The sequence below is a fragment of the Chiloscyllium plagiosum genome, chromosome 11 (genome assembly GCF_004010195.1).
Source record: "Chiloscyllium plagiosum isolate BGI_BamShark_2017 chromosome 11, ASM401019v2, whole genome shotgun sequence".
Classification (NCBI taxonomy): Eukaryota; Metazoa; Chordata; class Chondrichthyes; order Orectolobiformes; family Hemiscylliidae; genus Chiloscyllium; species Chiloscyllium plagiosum.
The window spans coordinates 77,142,839-77,166,681 of NC_057720.1; the positions used below are offsets into that span (position 1 = coordinate 77,142,839).

A 23,843-nucleotide genomic window follows, 5' to 3' on the forward strand; every position below is an offset into this window, starting at 1 on the left:
TGATGCCACTTCAAGGGGCAATGGTTAGATTCTCTTTCCATTATGATCATTGCCTGGTACTTGTGAATTTCCACTACCCCTTATAAGAGGAAGTGCTCTTTGGCAACACTCTCAAAGGACCCTCCTACAAGAAAGCATTTTTTCTTTATAACAGACTGCTCATTATAATTGAAACTCATGGCTTTAAAAGTAAATAATTGGCCGGATTAGAAAATTGGCTGAGCAACAGGATGAGATAGGAATAAAAGAGCAAGCTCTCTCTAAATGGCATGACCTGGATGATGGTGTCTTGCCAGGACCTGTATCAGGGCCTCAACTTAGACAACGGGGTAGCAAGTCACACTTCCAAGATTTCCAATGGCACAAAATTATTTAACATTGCAAGCAGATTAAATGGAGGCACAAAATTACTGGAGAAATTTTAAGTACAGGCAAAACGGATTTCATTGTAGACAAATGATGGGTCATGGACAAGGATTGTCTGTGCCTGACAAGGATAGAACAAGGGTAGTCAATAAAAAGGTGAAAAGCTAGAAACAACATAGTTTCAAAGATGATGAACATGTCATGAACAGGTAAGCCAATCAAAAAGGCTAATGTGGTGCTGGCCTTTATTCCTAACATGTTTGAATTCAAACCGACAGAAATTATGTAACAGTTACATAAAACTCTGGGTGAACCACACTTGGAATGATGAGAACAATTTTAGGCACAATACTTTATGAGGGTACATTGACCTTGAGGGACAACTGTATGGGTTTACTGATATTAAGGCCTGGACTCCAAGGGTTAAGTCATGATGATAGACTGCAAACTTGGATTGTCTTGTCTGGAATGGAGAAGGTAAGGCAAGATTCAACTGAAACATTAAAGGGAATTGACAAGAATAAAAAGGGGAAAAATTATTTCCATTAGTCGGGGAATCTATCATTAAGGTGCAAGGTCTAAATTTTTGAACCAGACTATTCAGGAGTAAGATTAGGAAAGACTTCTACATTAAGACTAGCGTATTTATTTTTAAATCAGATAAGTTATTGCACACCTCTAGAGTAGGTGGGACTTGAACCCAAGTCTCCTGGCTCAGAGGTAAGTACACTAGCACTGCACTACAAGAACCCATGAAAACTAGAGTAAGCTAGGAACTCTCTTCCACAAATAGCAATAAGTACTAGATGTATTCTTAGTTTTAAATTGGAGTTTGATGGAATTTTCTTATGCAAAGATTTGTTAAGGGCCATGACGCAAAGGTGAGTGAGTAGGTGGAGTTAGGCACAGATCAACCTTGATCTTGAATGATGGGAAAGGCTCAGGGGCTGAATACCCAATTCCTGATCCTAAGGTCCTCTAGTGCCCAACTGCAAAAAAAATGCTCTAAAGTACTTTAAAGCTAACAAAATACTTCTATAATGTAGTTACTGCTGTACTGTAGAAAACGCAGTGGTCAATCTGCACAAAGAAAATTAAATTATCCCAATGTCTTCCAACTGCAGTCAAGTATGAGGATGAACAAAAATCTAGAGACATATGTACAACTGCACGGCTCAATTGGCAGCACCTTTATTTCAGTCAAAATGTTCTAGGTATGAGTCTCACTCCGAGACTTGAACACAATCATCAAAACGGAAGCTCCACTGCAGCACAGAGGGAATGCTGCACTTCTGGAGATCGCAGCTATCCTCACGGGTGAGAGTAGAAGATCCCACAGTACTGTTCCAAAGAGGAGGAGGGTAGTGATCCCTGGTGTTTGGGCCAATATTTAACCTTCAATCAACATCACATAACCAGATTAGAGGCTCGTTATCACCTTGCTCTTGGTGGGAGCTCATGGTTCGCAAATTGATTGCAACACTTCCAACCACAGTAATAACACCTCACTGGCTGTGGCAAGTCCTGTGGTCACGGAATATGCTACAGAAATTCCAGTTTTGGTTTTAGTCCACTTGATAAGCACTCTGATTTTGAACAGGATCATTTCTTGTGGGAAGAGAAATGGGGTCACTCTCACCATCGCACTGTTCTTTGTAAATACATACCGGTGTTTTCCCTTGAAAGAGCTTTACTTGGTCGTTCGGGTTTCCTGTGCTGTATGCAAAGGTGCAGAGTGCATATGCTGATTTGTCTTCAAAGCCTGCTAGCATCTTAAACAAGCCTGGAAAAAGATAAATGCCAGTATGTTACAAATTGACAAGAGGGAGTACCTCAGTAACATAGCTACAGTAAATCTGTTCTGTTGAATGAATACTAATGGCCAGCTTTTTTCCTACTGCTGAAGGGTTGGGTATCCGCTGCTACTAATTTACAATCAAGTTGGATTAACTTCGCAGTCTGACTGATGATGAATCTTGCCTTTTTTTTTGAGAAGCTTCTTGCTATTTTTAGACTGGTTTGAAACCATGCAGAGTTTGTACAGACAGAATACAGAAAAAAAGCCTTTTGCCTCTTCAGAAACCAGTAGATAGTGTAGCCAGAAGGTTAAAGAAAGTTGCCAAAAATTCCAAGGGGAGTAAAGGAGTTTCGTTTGTGCAGTTACATTGATCTGAAATGCACTGTCTGAAAAGGGTGACAGAAGCAGAACCTTTAACAACTTGTCAGGCACAGACAATCCTTGTCCATGACCCATCATTTGTCTACAATGAAATCCGTTTTGCCTGTACTTAAAATTTCTCCAGTAATTTTGTGCCTCCATTTAATCTGCTTTCAAAAGGGAAACATATAAGTTCCTACGTTAGTTGTAAACACACCCACATAATTAAATGTACACGTTCAGAAAAGGATAAAACCTGCAAAGGTATACATAAAGTTCATGAGTAGAATAAACATGTAGCTCTTTGAGAATGCTACACTTGGAATCTAAAAAGGTCCTCTCGTTACTAAGGGCATGTCCTTTGATTTAAACACTTCCATTAGAACTCCGCCCAGCATCCTCTGTTCTCAAAAGGTAACAAAGCCAGCCCACCGGCACAGTGGCTCAGTGATTAGCACTGCTGCCTCACGGCATCCAAAGATGTGCAGGTTAGGTGGATCAGCCTTGCTAAATTGCCCATGGCACCCAGGAATGTGTGGGTTAGACATGGGAAACACAGGAATGGGAGGCAGGTCTGGATCGACTGCTCTTTGAAGGGTAGAGTCGGTGTGGACTTGATGGGCTGAATGGCCTGCTTCCACACTGTAGCAATTCTATTATTCTATCCTATTCACTGTTGTGGCTTAAATTCTCCATTCCTCACAATGTCTTGTTCTTCTCCAGAACAACCAAATCCTTCTCATAATGCAACGACAAGAAGTGCACACCATACTCTAGTTTCACACCTAACATGTATTTTATACAGTTCATAGTCAGAGATGTACCCTTTGGTCCAACTAATCCTTGCCAACCAGCTATCCAAACCCAATCCAGTCCCACCTGCCCATATCCCTTCAAACCTTTCCTATTCATATTCATATTCATATTCAACTGTTGTTATTTTCCTGCTCTAACTTCTGTGTAGGGGGAGCATAGAGTACATTACATTTGCCATTTTGATAACCTTATCAAACTGTCCTGCTACCTTTAGGAATCTGTGGACATGAACTGCTTCTTTGGACAGTCAGTGTGGACTCGAAAGGGTTGAATGGCCTATTTCCACACTATAACAATTCTATGATTGTATTTTCTACACTGCTCAATATTCTTATCACTTACCGTGCATTCCCTTGTCTTGTTTGAAGTATCCAATTCATTACTCCACATTTCTATGGATTGAATTCTATTTGTCATGCTTCTATTAACATGATAGTCCACATATCTTGCTGTAGTCTCCAACTTTCTTCCTCATTAACAATCTCATAGCCAATTTTTATATTCTCTGCAAACTTTGTGAACCGTACATTCCAGCCTAACTAATCAAACAATAATATGAAAAGCAGTTCAGCATTTCCCTGCAACCACAGCTAAAAATCATCTCTTATCTATTCCATAAGGTAGCACATTGGATCAGTACTGTGTCACCATTAGTTGTTACTGAGGGATCACTACTTCAAGACAACTGGCTTTAACTCCCAATTTTTCCACTGCATCAAGCAACCTCCAACCCCCCCCCCCCCCCCCGCCACCCCACCACCGCAAGGTGAATTCTTCCATTTAAGAATAGTTGGGAAAATTTCAATAAAAACAAGCTCACATCCAATACTGGCAATCAAACATATCCTCACAAAAACAACGGTAGGGCTCTATTACTAAAGCCTACTGGCACGTTCATAGCATTTTTGAGCTCATTTCAGGTTTAACTACTTCAAAAAGACATTTAGTCAAAGTGTCATTGTTTATCTAGCTCTAGTTTTCTCTTGAATGATGGAGACAAGTGTTGGCCATCCTTCATTTACAACCTTGGACAATGAACACCAGCAGTTTAATCAACACTAGAAACAATAAATGCTGGAGATCACAGTGGGTTAGACAACATCCAAGTTAACGTTGAGTCTAGATGACTCTTCAGAGTTGAAGTTAAAGAGCCATTGCTAGAAAGTTTGATTCTGCTCCCTACTGAGCACACAGCAGAACTTTACTTGCAGGAACCTAGGCTCATTTTATTTTTCTTCGCCCTTCTATCCCAGGAATCTGGAGGCCAAAGATGGCTGAGCCATTGTCAGTTTTTTTTTTGAGGCCTACAGCATGTAATTGGGCCCAGCTGCCCGACTTGCCCACGGCACCATGACCAGAACTGCATGTAGTACTCCAAATGTGGCCTTAGCAAAATCTTGTACAGTTGTGACAAGGTATCCCAAGTCCTAAAATCAATGCTCTGACCAATGAAAGCATGCATGCCAAAAGCCTTCTCCACACACTGTCTACTGGTGACTCTACTTCCAAGGAACCATGAACCTATACCCCTTTGTTCTATAACACTCTCCCCACTCTTCAGAGTGCAATTGCTGCTTTAAGATCAGAAATGCCATGCACTTCTGGTTTATCAGTACTTGGATCTCTTAATCAAACCAGTCTTGATGTTTACTGGTTAAGTGACTGACTGAGTTTTTGCAAGCATTTTTAATTGCAGCCATGAGGGAAGTCCAGAGGCTGTTGGATTCCTGTGGCTCGGTGTTGCTGAGGGTCGCTAGGTTTGTGGAGAGGAATTGGTTGTATGAAGGTGAAACAGTTAGCTAGAATTGAATCCAATGGCTTTCTGAGTCTGTATTGCTCACCATGCAATACACTGGAGAGGAACATCATTCCATTGTGCTGTAGGGTGTACACCTTTTAGAGGCGTGAGGCTTGATCTATTGAATAGGTCACATGAAGTTTGATCAATGTTGCTCAGGGAGGGTATTGAGGGATTTAGAACAGGGATGAGCAAATGAACTTAAGATAGTTCATTGAAATGGTGGAACAGTCTTACTTTTCCTTCTAACCTCAATCAAGGGGTATAGGTTCATGGTTCTTTGGAAGTAGAGTCACAGGTAGACAGACAGTGTGTGGAGAAGGCTTTTGACATGCACGCTTTCATTGGTCAGAGCATTGATTCCTTCTAAGCTCAGTCAAGCTCATTTTCAACTGTATCAAAACAGCACCATGCAGCGCAAGTGTTTACATATTTTTTATATATAAAAAAGCTCACAAGAGACCAGAAGGTCACTGCTTGTCATAAAAACACAGTCATTAAAAAACACTTCAACTACTCCTTCATCAGTTTGTGGGAACTATGCCAATTCATTGAGGAACTATTCGCAGTATTTGGCATGCTCGACTTGAATCACACCTCTTGCAAGCTGTTCTGGAGTGACAGGTCTGGTCATTATGCAACAGGCCATCTCCCTCCTGGTAGGAGTAGGAAGTGTATTGGCAATTTGTTTGGAAAAATGTACAAGGGATGGCGAACGGAGAAACTGAACAACAAGTTATTATTATTGAAATATACTAAGGAATACTGTGCCCTGGTCATGAATATATACAGGCCCTTATAATTCCAAATCTCTCAGCAGACAGCTTTCCTGAACAATTGTAAATCCTCAATGAGATCGCTACCTGGTAGTCACTTTTAGATGTTAGTGATCTGCCTTGCAAGTGGCCAAAGTTTTATCACTTTCCATTTTCTACTCAATACTTTTTTGCCATTTTTAGGGCTGATAAACTGCTTGTGTCTTATGCCACAGCTCTCATTCTGAATGTGGAATAGTCCACAGAACTCCTCTAACACTTAACACACAAAAAAAGTTAAGTTCAACTTCCAATTACATGGTTAAAAAATGGGAAAACTGCAGGTCTTGCAAATTACAAGGTTAATTTGGGAGAAACTCGGGGCTGAATCAGAATGCAGGGTCAAAGTTCCCAATCTGACTATGAAATTTAGATAACAAACCAATAGAGTTGAGGCTGTACATTAACATGGTCTGACGACCGGTTAACAGACAGAAAACAGTCAAAATAAATGGTCTGTTTTGGAATTGCTCAGTTGTAATTGGTGAAGCGCCTTAAGCAGTATTGGGCCTCAGCTATTTACAATCCAAATGAAACAGCTGGATGGCTGGGACTGACATGTGCACCTGATGTTTACGTGCAATACAAAGTTTGATGATAAAGTAAGTTAGGAGGAGGATATAAACAGACCCCAAAAGCACACGGAACAGTTAAAGGTGATTGAGCAAGAATGTGGCAAATGGAATGTCATGTGGAGAAGTGTGAAATTATCCTTTTGAAGCAAGAATGGAGAAGTTTTTTCTAAAAAGGAGACTAGTGAGCATCGACATTCAGAAAAAGAAACTGGAGGGCTTGTGCAGTAATACAGGTACTGCAAGGAAACACTCGTGTTTTTTTGCCTTTATAAGAAAGAAGTTGGAGTTTAAAGAGCAAAGAAATCTTACTGCAACTAATTGCTAACTCCACATCTGGGAGTACTGCGAACAGAGTTGGTCTCAAGACCGATGAAAGGATATACGTGCTTTGGATAGAGTGTGACAAGGTTCACGAGATTGAATCCAGGTATGTTAGTGTTGTCCTCAGAAGAGAGATGAGAGTAGACTTACATTCTCAGATTTAGAAGGATGGCTGACAATCTCATTGAAATGTGTTAAAAAAATGGAGAGGATCTGACAGTGTAGATACTGAGGGGTTACTGTGGCTAGAGTTTAAAAGTAGGAGTCATAGACTAAGGGGTCAGTCATTTAGGACTAACCAGAGAGAAAGTTCTTCACCAATGGGTTGTGGATCATTGGAATTCGTTCTTCCAGAGAACTGTGAATGCTTAGTTGTAAAATATATTTCAAGATGCATGTCAACAGTCTTTTGGGCACTAAATGAATTAAAGACATGGGGGTAGGCCACAAAAGAGGGAATGCTACAGAAGTTCAATCACAATCTTATTAAAGGCAGAGCAGGCACAAAGGGTCATTTGGTCCCACTCATCTTCCTGCTTACGTTCCTGCCTTATCATAGTGCCTGTAAATGTTCTCCAGCTTTGTTTGTGTGTTGAAAGGTGCAGCACTGGAAAAACATAGCTGGTCAGGTAGCATCCGAGGAGCAAGAGAGTCGATGTTTCAGGCATAAACCCTTTCCTGATGCCCAAAACGTCAACCCCTCTGCTCCTTGGATGCTGCCTGACCTGCTGTGCTTTTCCAGCACTGCATTTTTCAACTCTGATCTCCAGCATCTGCAGTCCTCACTTCCTCCTAGCTTTGTTTCTATGCCTGGGATAGCACCTGCTTTCAGCATTCAATACTTGCTTATTCTTGGGGCTCAGGGCCAATTAGCCAGGGAATTCCAGGGGTTGGAATTTCCCTAAAAATGTAATGATATGAACAAACAATGCTATTATTGTGAAAAACTGTCGTCAGCAACGTGTGGTGAAGTAGAGATGCCATGCAGATTGTGATTGCCACAGATTCCTGGAGAAAGTTTGTGCAGCTCTGCTACAGGCTTTGTGAAAAAAAAAAATCCACCTTGTCCTCAATCTCGGTCTTCCATTTTATTGTTCAACAAGAATTGCCCAAGAATCAATCCATTGAAAATTATTAAGTTAATGTCACAAGTACCTTTCAACAAGAATAATTATCAACAACTTCCAATCATCCTCTTAATTGTTCACTTCCTGGGGAAAAGTGTGGAGCCTCATTCCTTCAAGTAAATGAATTCTTAGATAAATTTAGCAATATAAAATTTAGAAATAGGAATATTAAATAAATTCTTTCACATTTTTCTCACAGGCCAGTTTTGCGTTCCCTAATTTGTTTTGCATAGTTGATTTGGCAATGAATTCACTCAGCCTTTTCTCTGATTCCTCAAATTTTTCCTCTGTGTATTGATTCCTTCCCATGTTCAATAACTTCGACATATCATCAGCTTACAGCAGTGTGTAGGATGCAGGCAGGCAATAGCATTTTCATAAATGATATAAAATTAAGACATTTAAAGCCCTAAATTCACTAACCTTCAGGACACAACTTCTCCAGGAACCATTTTCTAGAAGGGGGATGGAAAACAAAAAAAAAATTATTTAATTTTCATAAGAAAGACACAGGTATCTGCACTTACATAACTTGCATGAAGTTAGGGGCCCCAAGCTGTCAAAACTCAGCTGTTACATGCTTTCCTCATATTAAACTCAAGTTTGTGAGAAGAAAATGGTTGAATTGAATGATCAAGCAGACAAGAAAGGCTAAATGGCCTATTCCACACTTCTTTGTTCCAAAAGCAAAAAATAATAGCACTTTGCAGAAATCTGAAGAAAACCAGCAAATTCTCGCTCTTTAGAGACAGGCGTCTTTTGATGCATCAAGAGTCAAGAGTGTGGCATTGGAAAAGTACAGTAGGTCAGACAGCATCTGAGCAGCAGGAGAATCGACATTTCAGGCACAAGCCTTTTATCGATGCATCAAGTCAATTCTTCCACTGACATTGCAGGAAGCTAGTGTTTCACCCGCCTATGCTCCATCCTAGTGCAAGTTCACAAGTCTTTCATGGGGAGTACAATCAACCTGAGGGGATAGAGGTTAGAGAGAGAACCTCAAAGAAATATTCACAAATAAAGTCAGTATTCTAGCCCCTAAGTTGTATGTGGTGACCTATACTTGTAAGAATACACATGTAGGTAGCAGACACGCCAGGATCGGGTTCATATCATCTCAAGAGAAATTATCTGTCAACATTCACCAAAATTTATTTCTGATTGTCCTTCAGTGTCTCTTCCGAACAATCATAGAACCATAGAATCTTATGGAGAATCAACATCTCTAGACAGATGTTAGTACAAATGGCATATGTGATCTGTGATACATGCTTATTTTCATCAGAAATGAGGAATACAACAGCTTTGAGTGTTGACAACATTTCATGATTAAGCCTCCAGCAATCATAACGTGGTTCTTCTGTATCAGTAAAATTGACAATGGAGCTGCCAGAATGTCACAAAACCAACTTGCTCAATGGCCTTAGGGAAGGAAGGTTCAAAACTCCATCAGGTCTTCAGCACATAGTTCAGGCCTATGTTCCAGTGCAGAATATTATACTATCAAGGTTTCGGCGATGACCTCAGGACAACATAAATGATTTCAAAATTATTCAGAATAGAGAAATTCTCCCATTGCAATGACCACAATTGCATTTCAATCACCATCAGAGCAGATCATACATTTTTTTAAAAATTGACTTGTGGGATGTGGATGTGGCTGGTTGGCCAGCATTTATTGCCCATCTCTTGTTGCCCCCGAGAAGATGGTGGTGAGCTGCCTTCTTGAATCTTTGCAGTTCACCTACTGTAAGTAGATCCACAATGCTATTAGGGAGGGAATTCCAGTATTCTGACCCAGTGATAGTGAAGGAATAGCGATATTTTCCAAGTCAGGATAGAGAGTGGCTTGGAGGGGAACTTGCAGGTGGTGGTGTTCCCATGTATCTGCTGCCCTTGTCCTTCTAGATGGAAGCGGTCATGAGTTTGGAAGGTGCTATCAGAGGGTATTTGGTGAACTTCTACAGTGCATCTTTAGAATAGTATACAGTGCTAATACAGGGTGCCAAACGGGCTGCTTGATTGTGTTGTTGGAGCTGCACCCATCCAGGCATGTGGGGAGCATTCTATCACACTCCTGACTTGCGCCTTGTAAATGGTAGATAGTCTTTGGAGAGCCAGGAGGTGAGTTACTTGTAGTATTCCTAGCCCCTGACCTGCTCTTGTAGCCACTGTGTTTATGTGGAGAGTCCAGTTTCTGATCAATGGTAATCCCCAGGATGTTGATAGTGGGGGATTCACTGATGGTAACACAATTGAATGTCAAGGGGCAGTGGTCAGATTGTCTCATAATGGAAATGGTCATTGCCTGGCATTTGTGTGGCACAAGCATAACTTGCCACTTGTCAGCCCAAGCCTGGATATTGTCCAAATTTTGTTGTATTTGAACATGAACTGCATCAGTATCGGAGGAGTTGCGAATTGTGTTAAACATTGTGCAATCATTAGCAAACATCCCCACTTCAGATCTTATGATGGAGGGAAGATCATTGATGAAGCAGCTGGAGATAGTTGGGCCAAGGACACTAACCTGAGGAACTTCTGCAGGGATGTCCTGGAGCTGAGAGATGATTGACCGCCAATAACCACAGCCATCTTCCTATGTGTCAGGTATAACTCCAATCAGTGGAAAGATCGCCCTAATACTCAGTTTTGTTAGGGCGCATTGATGCCACACTCTGTTGAATGCAGTCTTAATGTCAAGGGCTTTCACTCTCCCCTCACCTCTGGAATTCAGCTCTCTTGCCCATGTTTGAAGCAAGGGCTGTAATGAAGTCAGGAACTGCGTGGCCCTGACAGAACTCAAACTGGGCAACAGTGAACAGGTTATTACTGAGCAGGGCTGCTTGATAGTACCGTTAATGTCACCTCCCAACACTTTTCCTTTGATCGAGAGTAGACCGATGGGGCAGTAATTGGCCGGAGGTTTGGATTTATCCTGCTTTGTGTGTACAGGTGATTTTCCACATTGTCGGGTAGATGCCAGTGCTGTAACTGTATTAGAACAGCTTGGCCTGGTGTGTAGCATGTTCTAAAGCACAGGTCTCCAGTACTATTACCAAAACATTATCAGGGCCCACAGCCTTTGTGGTGTCCAGTGCTTCCAACCATTTCTTGATTTCACGTGGAGTGAATGGAATTGGCTGAAGACTGGTATCTGGGATGCTGGGGACCACTGGTGGAGGCCGAGATGGATCATCCACTCAACACTTCTGGCTGAATATTGCTGTGAAAGCTTCAGGCTTACCTTTTGCATTGATGTGTTGGGCTCTTCCATCATTATGGTTGGGGATATTTCTGAAGCCTCCTCCTCCAGTGAGTTGTTTATTTGTCCACTACCATTCACAACTGGATTTTGTAAATCTGCAGAGATTAGCTCTGATCTGTTGGTTGTGAGATGTCTTAACCCTATCACTTGCTGCATGTTGCCCTGTTTGGTAGCTTCACCAGATTGACACCTCATCTTCAGGAATGCCTGGTGCTGCTCCTGATATGTTCTCCTGCACTCTGCATTGAACCAGGGTCAATCCTCTGGCTTGATGGTAATGGTTGAGTGGGGAATATGCTGGGCAATGAGGTTACAGATTGTGCTGGAATAAAATTCTGCTGCTGCTATTGATGGCCCACAGTTGCTAGATCTGTTCAAAGTCTGTCTCATTTAGCACAGTGACAGTGCCACACAACACAATGGAGGGTTTTCTGAACATGCAGGCAGAACTTCATCTCCACAATGACCGTGTGTTTGTCACTCTTGCCGATACAGTCATGGACAGATGCACGTGGAGTTGGCATATTGGTAAGAATGAAGTCAAGTACATTTTTCCTTCTTGTTGGTTTCCTCACCACCTGCCACAGACCCAGTCTAGCAGTTAGGTCCTTCAGGACCTGACCAGTTCAATCAGTCATTTGTTGGTACTATGCTTTCCTACATTACAGAGGTGGCGCTGGATGTAGGTTTGCTCGCTGACCTGAAGGTTCATTTCCAGATGTTTTGTCACCATACTAGGTAACATCTTCAGTGGGCTTCTGGGTGAAGCTTTGATGTCTAAACAGAACCTTGGAATGTCCTGAAGCATCTTTAATAGCACTTCATACTGTAAAAGGGTAACACTGTCATTTTTCCAGAGGATCACAGGGCTGTTGTCTTATTAGAGAGAGGCGACTGGCGCTGAATTTAACCTGAGTGTCACCATGCCTCAGGCGAACAGTCAAGGTGAGAAGGCAGAATTTTCATGGCAACCTCATTCAGTGTGGGAATTGACCCAGCGCTGTTAGTGTGCATAATTCAACAGCTCTATCATTTAAAAGCCAAAAGAACTGCAGACGGTGTAAATCAGAAACAAACAGAAATTGCTGGAAAAGCTCAGCAGGTCTGGCAGCATCTGTGGAGAGAAATCAGAGTTAATTTTTCAGGTCACGTGACCCTTCGTCTGAACTGGAACTGAAATGTTAACTCTGATTTCTCTCTACAGATGCTGCCAGACCTGCTGAGCTTTTCCAACACTTTGTTTTTGCTAGCTGTTTAATATAAACTTGGGTGTCTGATCCAGGGTCATGGTAAGGGAAAAAAAGTTCAAAACAAATGTAAGTCACGATTTATAATACACAAAGACAACTATGCGGACAGAATGCCAAAGAGAACTATTTTTTCAAAAGAGTTACTGTTTTAAGCAGACTGTTCAAAGTTATGGAGTTAATAATTGACTTCATAGGGAAATCAGCAAATCTCAAATTACAAACAGAAAAATGAAAATACTTAGCACATCTAACAGCGTGCAAAGGAAGAAGATAACTTATGGATGTTTATTACTGCTCTGAGCTGAAGGCCACAGATGTTATTGGTCTGTCTCAGTTTCCCACTAGACTATTCATAGCAGGATACAATCCTTTCAACTAGTTTAAATTCAATCAGTTAGACAGCACGAAATATTCTTGCCTTTTGTCTGACAGCAAGTGTCAAGTAACATGTTTGATGGTTCTAAGACTCAAGCTAGAACCAAAGAAATTTCCAGAACAGAAGGTAGGCACTTGCCCACTGGATCGTTGCTGGAACAATCCAAACCTAGCCTTACTGCCCCGATTGCTCCCCTTGGCCTTAAATCATCATTGTTTGCTTCAGTAGGTTTACAAAATCATGAGGGGCATGGATAGGATAAATAGGCAAAGTCTTTTCCCTGGGGTTGGGGAGTCCAGAACTAGAGGGCATAGGTTTAGGGTGAGGGAGGAAAGATATAAAAGAGACCCAAGGGGAACGTTTTCACACAGAAGGTGGTACGTGTATGGAATGAGCTGCCAGAGGATGTGGTGGAGGCTGGTACAATTGCAACATTTAAGAGGCATTTGGATGGGTATATGAATAGGAAGGGTTTGGAGGGATATGGGCCGGGTGCTGGCAGGTGGGACTAGATTGGGTTGGGATACCTGGTCAGGGTGGACCGAAGTTGTCTGTTGCCATGCTGTACATCTCTAGGACTCTATAAATGTAATAGCTTCAGCCTCAAAAAAATAAAATATTCCATGCTTCACAATTCTTGACGGGGAAACAGAATGAATTTTAACTTCTCCTCTCGCCAAGGATCATTTTAATTTGGTGACTCCTCATCACTGACCATATTCTTTTCATGATTTTAAATCTCTTTAATGTAGGTGCCATGCCCAGTAAGCACTGTATCCCATGTCTCTGCTCATAACATCTCTTGCGTTGTCCTAATGAATCTGTACACTCATTATGACTTTAACTGCCTTCCTATAGCAGGGCAACTAAAACACAATAAATTGTAAGTGAACAATTGCCCTGTACAACTTCACCATTATCCCTAATGATAAACCTAATCTGCTGTTTATATGGTTTCATCCACTTACATTGCTAGTTTCCAAAGATTCTTCACGTTCAGCTATAAGATTCATAAATTAAATTACTCCATAATTCCATTCCTTTTTCCTTACCAAAATACTTTCACTCTTACAATTTAATGCAGAAAAGTATTTGTCACTTTAGAGTCTCTAGTACTAATTCTTAAAGTCAAACAAGAAGCACAAGTATTTCCTTCTGTCATTTCAGATCAGTTTTAAACATACTAATTCTGTACAGTATGGAAATGTAGTTCCAGCATGCGTACCACTTTCAAATCAGAGTAACATCCATAACACTATTTCTGGTCCATTATCCAATATCTATTCATGTTACCATATTGCATTTCACTTTAGTTTTTGCAACAAACATCTTGAGAATTCAGTGAACAGACTTTGTAAATGTATATGAAATATATCCATTACATCAACTGTCTAATCAAACATTCCAAAAGATATTTAGAAATGCTCTCAAACACAACCTGCTCTTAGCATTCTGGTTGGATGTCCTTGATGAGCCCTCACACCTCAATGCTGAAATGATGAATTCTGTTGCGTTTGACCACAATGGATATTTGACCAATTGCACAATGTATCCTTCTTAAACAGAGCATTGGCTGCTCTCCTGCTCCATAGCATTGTTTATCTGTCCATAGAAGGTTGATCATTGTGATCAAAGCCTCTGCTATCTCGTATCTGACTGCTTTTCTCAGCCTAGGTTGGGGACTACGGCTGAGTGATCACTTAGTTTGAATCGATTATGGAGCCACTTTCGTTTCTATAATCACCTCCAACAATTATCCAATATCACTTCATATTGCATCTAGTCTCATTTTAACCATTCCTGAAACCGATGCAAGTACTTAATATTCTCATCATAACTCTCACCCTTCATAATTATTTTGATAAAAGCTGAAGATGAAGTGACAGAAAGTAATATACGCAAGTTTACCATCAATACAGCTCCCACGTCTGTTCCTATTTCTCATGTTCTTATTCAAAGAGTGTGGTGCTGGAGAAGTGCAGCAGGTCAGGCAGCACCCGAGGAGCAAGAGAGTCAATGTTTCAGGCATGAGCACTTCATCACGAATGCCTGATACGTCAATTTTCCTGCTCCTCAGATGCTGCCAAATGGGCGGTGCTTTTCCAGCACCACACTCTTCAACTCTGACCCGGCATTTGCAGTCCTCACTTTCTCATATTCTTACGACCATTTCCTTCCACTTTAACTTATCTAGACTTCTTTAAATAATTAGTACGTTCCACATGGCTTCCTTTAATATAATATCCCATTACACTGTATTAAAAGTTGAGAACTAATGGAGCTCAATGGTCACTTTCATTTGTATAAATTAAACACCTCAAGTAATGAGGATAATGGAATCACAACACCAGTGACAGATAAATGGATGGTAAAAAGCAAGGGGCAGCACTGAGGGAGCTTCAATCAATAAATAACATCCAGCCCAGTGATGCTGAAAGCAAAAAATGGAAGAGTGTACCAATCCATAATGTTGGCATCACTGGCTTGGGGGCACAAAATGATGTGAATCACAGATGAGTCTAGCGTTATTGCCGGTCACCAATTGTAAACCCAGTACTGCAATTGCTTCTTTTGGCAGTTTTATTTACCGGAATCTTACTTTGAAGGATTCTCTATATTTCTCCACAGGCTGATAGCTTTCTAAATTGCATACTTCCATTTCTTGTTTTCCTCCTGCCAGACTCTATTGCCACTCACTTTGCTGCGTTAAAAGTGCCAATGCTACTCCTGCTAACTAATTCACTAACTCAAAGCCAGATGAACATTCCCTGCTGACAGTTCAAATTAAAGGGCTTATTTTTACTCATGTGATGCACGTGTTATTGGCAAGGCCAGCATTTATTGCCAATCATAAATTAATCTGCAGGAGGATGGTGAACCACCTTCTTGAACCACCGCAGTCTTTGGGGTGAAGGTACACCGACTTGTCTTTTTAAACAATTCTATGGGATATAAGAACTCAAGTATTTCCAAGTCAGAATGGAGGGAACTTGCAGGCGGCAGTGCTCCCAAGCATCTGTTGTCCTTCCGGGTGGTAGAAATAATTGGTTTGGACAGTAATGCCAAATGAGAATTGGTGAGTTGTAGCAGTGGATCTCATAGACAGTACACTGCTGGCACTGTGAGCCAGTGGAGATGGGAGTGAATACTGAAGATGGTAATTGGGATGGGTCAAATGGGCTGCTTTGCCTTGGGTGATGACAAACCTTGAGTGCTATTGGCGCTGCACTCATCCAGGCAAGTGGAGAGTTGTCCTAAACACTCTTCACTGGTGTCTTGTAGGTTGTAGACAGGTTTTGAAAAGAGAAGAGGTGAGTTACTTGCCACAGGACTCCTAACCTTTGCTCTGCTCTTGTAGCCACTGTGTTTACGTACCGGTTTAGTTCAGTTTCTGATCAATGGTAACCCTTAGGATGTTGATATGTTGATTGATTTTAGTGTCAATGGATGCCAAGGTAGATGCTGGATTTCCTCTTTTTAGAGATGATCACCACCTGGCACTTGTATGACATAAATGTTACTTACTAATTATCAGCCAAGCCCAAATTTTGACCAAGACTTGCAGCATAGAGGAGTTTAATTCTCATTTCCAGTGTGTAATGATCCCAGATGATATTAATACTGGACTGAAGGAATAATAATACATTTCCAACATAATGATGGAGTGGATTGAAGGTAACCTGTAGTTAGTGATATTCCCATGCATCTGCATTCCTTGTCTTTCAAGGCAGTAGCATCTCTGGGTTGTAGCATGCTGTCTAAGGAGCTTTGGTGAATTTCCAAAGTGCACCTTGAAGATGGTACACACTGCTGAGCATCAATGATAGAGGGAATTAAGGTTTGTGGATGCAGTGCAAATCAAGTGTTCTGCTTTGTCCTGGATGATGTCAAGCTTGAGAGTGTTGTTGAAGCTGCACCCAGCCAGGCAAGTGAGGAGTATTCCATCATACCCTAAACTTGTACGTTGTGGATGTTGTGCAGGCTTTGGGGAATTAGATGGCGAGTTACTCACTGCAGTATTCCTAGCCTCTGACCTGCTCTTGTAGCCACTGTATTTAAATGGTGAGTCCAGTTCAGTTTCTAGTCAATGGTAACCGCTTAGGATGAGAAGTCTTACGTTTAACAACAGCCTTCCAGACACTCAAACTTCAGTGAAGGGTCACCTGGTTTCCACTTTCAAGCTCCTTGACCAGTCAGCACAAGAACCAGTTTCATTTCGGCAAATTTCTGCACTTATTTGACACTAGTTAGTTAGGTGTCTCTTTCAGAGACTCTGACACAAAACTGTTAACACAGCTCACTCATTTAACATGGGCTCCTTAAACTCACTTCTTCCACAGCTTTGTTTCCACAGCTTTCTTCCAGACACTACTTACTTATTTTTCCTTCCTTCGGGTGCTAGTTATTAATGATACTTCTTCTGTCAAGGACCACTTCTCCGAATGAAACTTTCCAATTGCCCGGTTCTTCTGGAAGTTTCTATTTTTCTGTCATAATGGATCCCTACAACCCAGGCAAAGATCAGTTATGTTTCAGTGAATTCTAAAGAAGAGTCATTAGACTTGAAACATGAACTCTGTTTCTCCCTCCACAAATGCTGCCAGACCCGCCGAGTTTCTCCAACTTTTGTAAAAAAAAAATCAGTTATTTTCTTCTTCCACCTTTTCCCCCCCATGCACTGTTCAACTCAAGGGTTTAGCATTTTAAAATGCAGGGAAAAAAGAATTTCAAACACATCACCACCACTCACATTATTTTTTAAAAATGGAACTAAAACTAAGATGCCCCCAGTATTAACACACAACATGGAAATTCAAATGAAATTTAAAGCTGTACATTGGTCTTCCACTTTAGAACCCAAGCTGCAAATAATAATTCATTGTGGACCAGATCGATGCTGGGCAATCTCCCTGGTTTTACTCCGTTTTGATATTTCTGTAACAGTTTGGTACAAGCATGAGGTGTGCTGGGCTACTTTGGAGGGAAGTTAAGAGTGAACCAAATGCTGAGAGATTCTGCAAACTAGACTGGGTACAGGCAGAATAAGGTCCCTCAAACAGCGACAGGACAATGACTGGATGGTCTGCTTTTTAAAAGATGTCAAGAATGGGAGAAACAGTGGCCACTACACTGGGAGAAGGCTCCCCTTCAGGTAGTGACCTTTATATCAGAGAAGGCAGATAGGGCCTTGGTTAAACATTTCATGGGACGTAGGTCACATGTGACAATGCAATACAGTGTTACACCAAAGGGGCAGGACCTGCTGGACCATGGCTGACACACTGACCCATGAAAATCACACGGCACGTGTGAGAAACCCAACTTAAAAACTGAAAGGGTTTAAGAATTTCCATTGAAATAGGAAAAAAAATTCTCACTTCCAATACAACAAATACAGGATCGCCCAATGAAAAGTCCTGCGGCATGTGATTTTGATGATCTGTTTTGCCCGAAACGTAGATGTTCCTGCTCCTGGGATGCTGCCTGACCTGCTGTGCTTTTCCAGCACCACTCTAATCTTGACTCTAATCTCCAGCATCTGCAGTACCCACTTCTGCCTATGTGTTACTGAGGTCCAGCCAACAAAGCTCAGAGTCTCAGTCAGTGTTGACAGATTGACAGGTTTGACTAGGGTGGTGGCTTGGTGTGGAAAAGTACTTTACTGCTGTCAGTCATAAACTCGGAGCCTCCGGCCCACTTTCCACGTGCAAACACCCTGTTTATTTTGGTGAGAAGTTTATTCTGGGTTGGGTCAACTTATTTCCATCAGTGCACAGCTGCAAGTGAAAACAGCAAGAGAAATGAAATCCTGATTTTAAAAACGTGAACTACAGATGGCACTTTATAGACCTCTCTTTTTTTTTGAAAACGAACACAAACAAAGTATAAACCCAAGTCGTACTCCCCGGGTGCTCAATCCATACAGTGATCCAGATACTTCATAGGATGTTTGGAATAGTTCTTCGCTGCTAGCCATAAATTTGAACTATGGAAAATTAGAATAAAACCAGCCTTAACACTTCCAACACCATAGGAAGAAGCTAAAGGCACCAGTGCACAGTGCATGAAACCACTTCTTTAAGGCTCTGGGTGTCATTTATTCAGCTTTTAGAATATACACCAGATACTACTCACATCGTAAAATGGTCAATAAAAATAAATCAGTGTAGAGGATATCTTTTTGAAGTGAGAGAGACTGTATAGATTCACCCTGCGTTATATTTATTTAGGAGGCTGACACTACAGGCATTGGTTGGAAATAGATGTGCTGCAAGACAACAAGTCTGCCTACGGCTTTCCTTACTCCTGTAAAGTTTGACTTCCACGTCCAAGCTGAATCAATCTGAACAAAGCAAACAAGGAACAGGAGTAGGCCAATCGTCCCTACAAACTGCTCCACATTCAATACAATCTCATTTTATCCTCAACTCCACTACTCTGCAAAACCCCAATAATCTTTCATCCCCTTTGTAATCAAGAATCAATCTAACTTTGCTATAAAAATATTTAAAGATTCTGCATCGACTGCCTTTTGAGGAAGGGAATTCCAATGACACGCCCTCTCTGGAAAAAAAAGGCTCCTCATCTCTGTCTTAAATGCGCTACCCCTTATTTTTAAACGATGATCTCCTAGTTCTACATTCTCCCACCGGAGAAAACGTCTTTTGAACATCCAGTCAAGTCCACTCAGGATCGTATATGTTTCAATTAAGTCACCTCTGACTCTAAACTCCAGAGGATACAGGCCTAGCATCTAGGTTTTCCTCAAGGCAAGCTGTTCATTCCAGGCTTTAGTTTAGATGAGACAAAAACAAATATGTTGTGAATGCTGGCTATCTGAAACAAAGACCGCAAAGTGTTGGAGAATCTGAGCAAATTTGCCATCGTCTGTAGAGTAAAACACTGAGTCAGTTTTGACAGAGTCACGAGACTCAAACCATTAACTCTGCTTTCCTCTCTACAAATGCTGTCAGACCTGCTGAGTTTCTCCAACACTCTCTGCATTTGTATCAGTTTAGATAAGACGGTTTGGAGAGGAACCACCATTGACAGTCACCACCTCTTAAGGATGTTTTGTGTTTTGCCATCTTGGTTCTCATCAAAAGCTTCATCGTCATCTGACTCAAACCTCCCAGCATCTGAAATGTTTCATGCACGCATCAAAATTAAGCTAATTTAAGTAGCTTTGGATAAAAGAATCAGAAATTGTTCCAAGTTGTGGGACCACATCTGCTGCCCTGTTGAAGAACACAGATTAGCTCCGCTGTCCTGTGCGTTGCTTAGGGATGGACTTATCCACAGAATGCCTGAGCTACAGGGAGTTATAGTTAAACTGGGTGAACAAATGCCTTCCATCTGGAGTTGCACACTTTTTACAACAAGAGGCTCCCTCATTTTGGTAAACAGGGAGGTTCTTTGAAAATTCATGCACCCAACTGAAAACTCTGGTGACTATGACACTCCTGTCCCTTTAGACTTTGCTGAAATCGGTGAAGCTTCCAGAACAAAATCACACCTAAAAAGGAATAACCCATACTGTCAGTTGATCCCCTTCACACCAGATGGAAGACTGATTGAGAAGGTTATAGCACATGGAATTCTGGGAAACTTGGCGAGATGGATCAGAAACTGGCTTAGTAATACGACACAATGGGTAATGGCAGAAGGCTGTCCAGGTGACTGGAGGCTGATATCCAGTGGTGTACCACAAAGATCAGCACTGGATCTCTTATTGCTTATTATAAATAAAAAATGATATAGATGAAAAATTATGTGGTGAGGGGTGTTAAGCAAATTTGCAAACGACACCAAAATTGGTGGAGTGTTCAATAGCGAAGAAGATGGCTGTAGGTTACAGGAAAATATAGATGGGTTGGTCAGATGAGCAGACAAATTAAAGATGGTATTTAAACCTGATCAGTGTGAGGTGATGCACTTTGGAAGAAGAAACAAGATCAGAGAATATGTAACAAATGGCAGGACACTGGGTAGCTTTGAGGAACAGAGGGATCTTGGGGTAACTATTCCCAATCCCTGAAGTTAGCAGAGCAGATGAATAGGATAATTAAGAGGCATTTGGAACACTTGCTCTCATCAGTTGTGGCATGGAGTACAAAATCTCTACAATCTGTCTACAAGGCTGAAGCCAGGAGTGTGATAAAGTATCTCGTAGGGTTGGTGCAAGTCCAACAGCCTCCAAGAAAAGCTGACACCGTGCAAGACAGCACTTGCTTTGCCACATGCCAGACATTGGACACAGCATCCTATGTGGTGGGCCAAAGGGCCTGTTCCTATCCTGTCCTACTCCTCCTTTACAGCAGTGACTGCGACACATATAACGTACAGGATACACTGCACCAACACTTTTCTCAATCTGTGATCTCCACCAACAAGGATTGGGTCGAACTAGACCTCCACCTTAGTGCATATCACTATAAAACTATCCATCTATTCCTTGCTCTTTCCTTTGAGCTAGCTCCTACTTAAGTGCATCGATGCAATTCACCTTAATGCCTATACATTCTGGTGAGCTGCAGAATTCTCTCCGGTAAACTTCCTCCTCGAAGTCTCTGCTCAACACCATCATGGGAGGACTATTACAGAACTCAGAGTGCTTCAAGGAAGCTCAGAGACCAGCTCTTCAGGGCAACTAAAGTGTAGCGTTGCCAATATTACTATCATCCTGAGAACCAGAAAGGGATAACTTTATTAAAAAGATTTCACAAAAGAATTCTACAGCAGGCTATATCAGTCCAACTGCTACAAAGGAACCACATGCCTCCTCCTCCTTACCTCATGTCACCAAAATATACTCATCTATTCCCTTTTCCTTTCTTTATTTAGCTAGCTTCCTCTTAAATGCACCTCTGCAATTCACCTCAATGCCTACATTATCTAGGGAGCTGCAGCACTGACTCTGGTAAACTTCCTCCTCAAATCACCAAGTGTTGAGAAGACACTCCTTTTAATCCGAACAGGGTTCTCTTTTCTTTTCACTAAGACAATTGGCTCTAGCTGAAGATGAAATTTCGTTGTTCAACAAGGCCACAAGAGGGTGAAACTGAGTTTACTGGCTCTATCACCACCTGATCGGTCCCGCACACTAGCTGACTCTAAAATTCAGTTGCCAACAGCTCAACAAGGCGCGAATGCAATCCCCAGAAACCACTTTGCAAATTTCGAAGGGCTCACCTCTCCCAAAAAGGTAGGTCTTAGTCACATACAACGAAAGGATCAAGTAACGTTAATCTTTGCAAACCAATTCCCTGGGACGTTTTAAAACCAGCACAAAGAGAGGGGTCCAAAGTCAGTGCTGAATCAAGTACACAGCAGCATTTCTCACTGTGCTGGTTCCTGGTGATACTGTGCTTGGACTGTTTGAATATTTTTTATTGCAAAATGACAGTAAAAGCAGCAAGGATGTGTACGGAACTTGGAAAACTTGAATGTTGGATCTCATGAGCTGCATTGCTTTCTGAGGCATTGTGAAAATCTTCAACAGTGCCTTGACGCCAAGGCAAGCTCCAAGAACATTGCTCTGGAAGCCCAGTAGGAACCTGGAGCTGTTCCACCCGTGTTTTAAAAAATTCTCAAGGTCAGGTTCGTAGGAGAGTAGTCTGACACAGAACAAACGACCAAGAGGCGAGTCTGCTATAATATGAGCATTTTATTCCCCGCAGCGTCGCCACAACCAGGTCTCATACTTACAACGGGTCTGGCTTATACTCACTCTACATGTTACCAGAACTGGGAGCCGTCAGTTCTCGTAGAGCGGTTGCCAACAACCCACGCTCGGCGGTTAAACGTAACCCCGGAGCAGACTCACCGAACTGGAGACTTTTCCAGCTGATATACTCTTTTCCAGATATAAACATTCATGTGAACAGCAGAGCAAGGCTAAAAAACACATTCCATTCTGGTTACATACAGATAAGAAGATTCACACGGGGAGGTGTGTAATAAGATTCACACGGGACTAAGCAACACCTCCATTCCGGTTAGATTCACACATGTATTGGGACATAATTTTTAACCGTTTCACCACATTCCACTGCTTGGCCCAATACATGTGTTACATTATGATTCACACATGTATTGGGACATAATTTTACACCACAACCCGGCATAACTGGATAGTTCCAAGGCAGGATTACACTGGACCAAACCTCCTAGCAGCTGCACCAACTGGCTCATTTGTACTTTGTGGCAATTAAGTCGAGACATTTTTTACAATTATCTCACCTCAATTTTTCTCAATTTCAACAATATCAGCCACTCTTCAGTACTTTCCCAGGAGCCATTTTTCACTGAGTTATACAGCTCAGAAACAGACTCTTCAGTCCATGCAGAACATAATCCCAAATTAAACTGCCTGCTCCTGGTCAATAAACCCTCCAAACCTTTCCCATTCATGTACTTATCCAAGTGTCTTTTGAACGTTGAAACTGCGCTCCTGTTTCAACTATTAATCCACATGAGGCAGTGGCATACTCGTAATGCACTGGACCCGTCACCCAGAATGCTGATGAAGGGCTTACGCCTGAAACGTTGACTCTCCTGCTCCTCGAATGCTGCCTGACATGCTGTGCTTTTCCAGCGCCACACTTTTCGACATTAGTCACCCAGAATTCCAGGCTAACATTCTGTGAACGTGGTTTCAAATCTCACTGTGGCAGATAGTGAAATAAAAAAAAAAAACTGGAACAAAAAGCTAATCTACTGGTGACCACTGGGATTGTTGTTTTAAAAACAAATGCAAAACCATCCATTTCGCTAAAGCCCTTCAGGACATCAGAATCATAGTAATGTCGTCAATTCTTTCTTGGCAATTAGTGATAGAACATAGAAAAATACAGCGCAGTACAGGCCCTTCGGCCCTCGATGTTGCGCTGATCCAAGCCCACTTAACCTACACTAGCCCACTATTCTCCATATGCCTATCCAATGCCCGTTTAAATGCCCATAAAGAGGGA

At 41.7% G+C, this 23,843-nt stretch overlaps 1 protein-coding gene across 1 annotated transcript in view; it reads right to left on the reverse strand.

Annotated features, from left to right (window-relative positions):
- itpa (inosine triphosphatase (nucleoside triphosphate pyrophosphatase)) overlaps positions 1-23,843 on the reverse strand; it is a 34,262-nt gene that overhangs the window by 1,434 nt on the left and 8,985 nt on the right. The window contains exons 5-6 of the mRNA XM_043699881.1: positions 8,400-8,431; positions 2,034-2,149 (exon numbers count right to left, since the gene is read on the reverse strand). Of these exons, the coding sequence (XP_043555816.1) occupies positions 2,034-2,149; positions 8,400-8,431 (148 nt within the window). The remainder of the gene's footprint in view (positions 1-2,033; positions 2,150-8,399; positions 8,432-23,843) is intronic.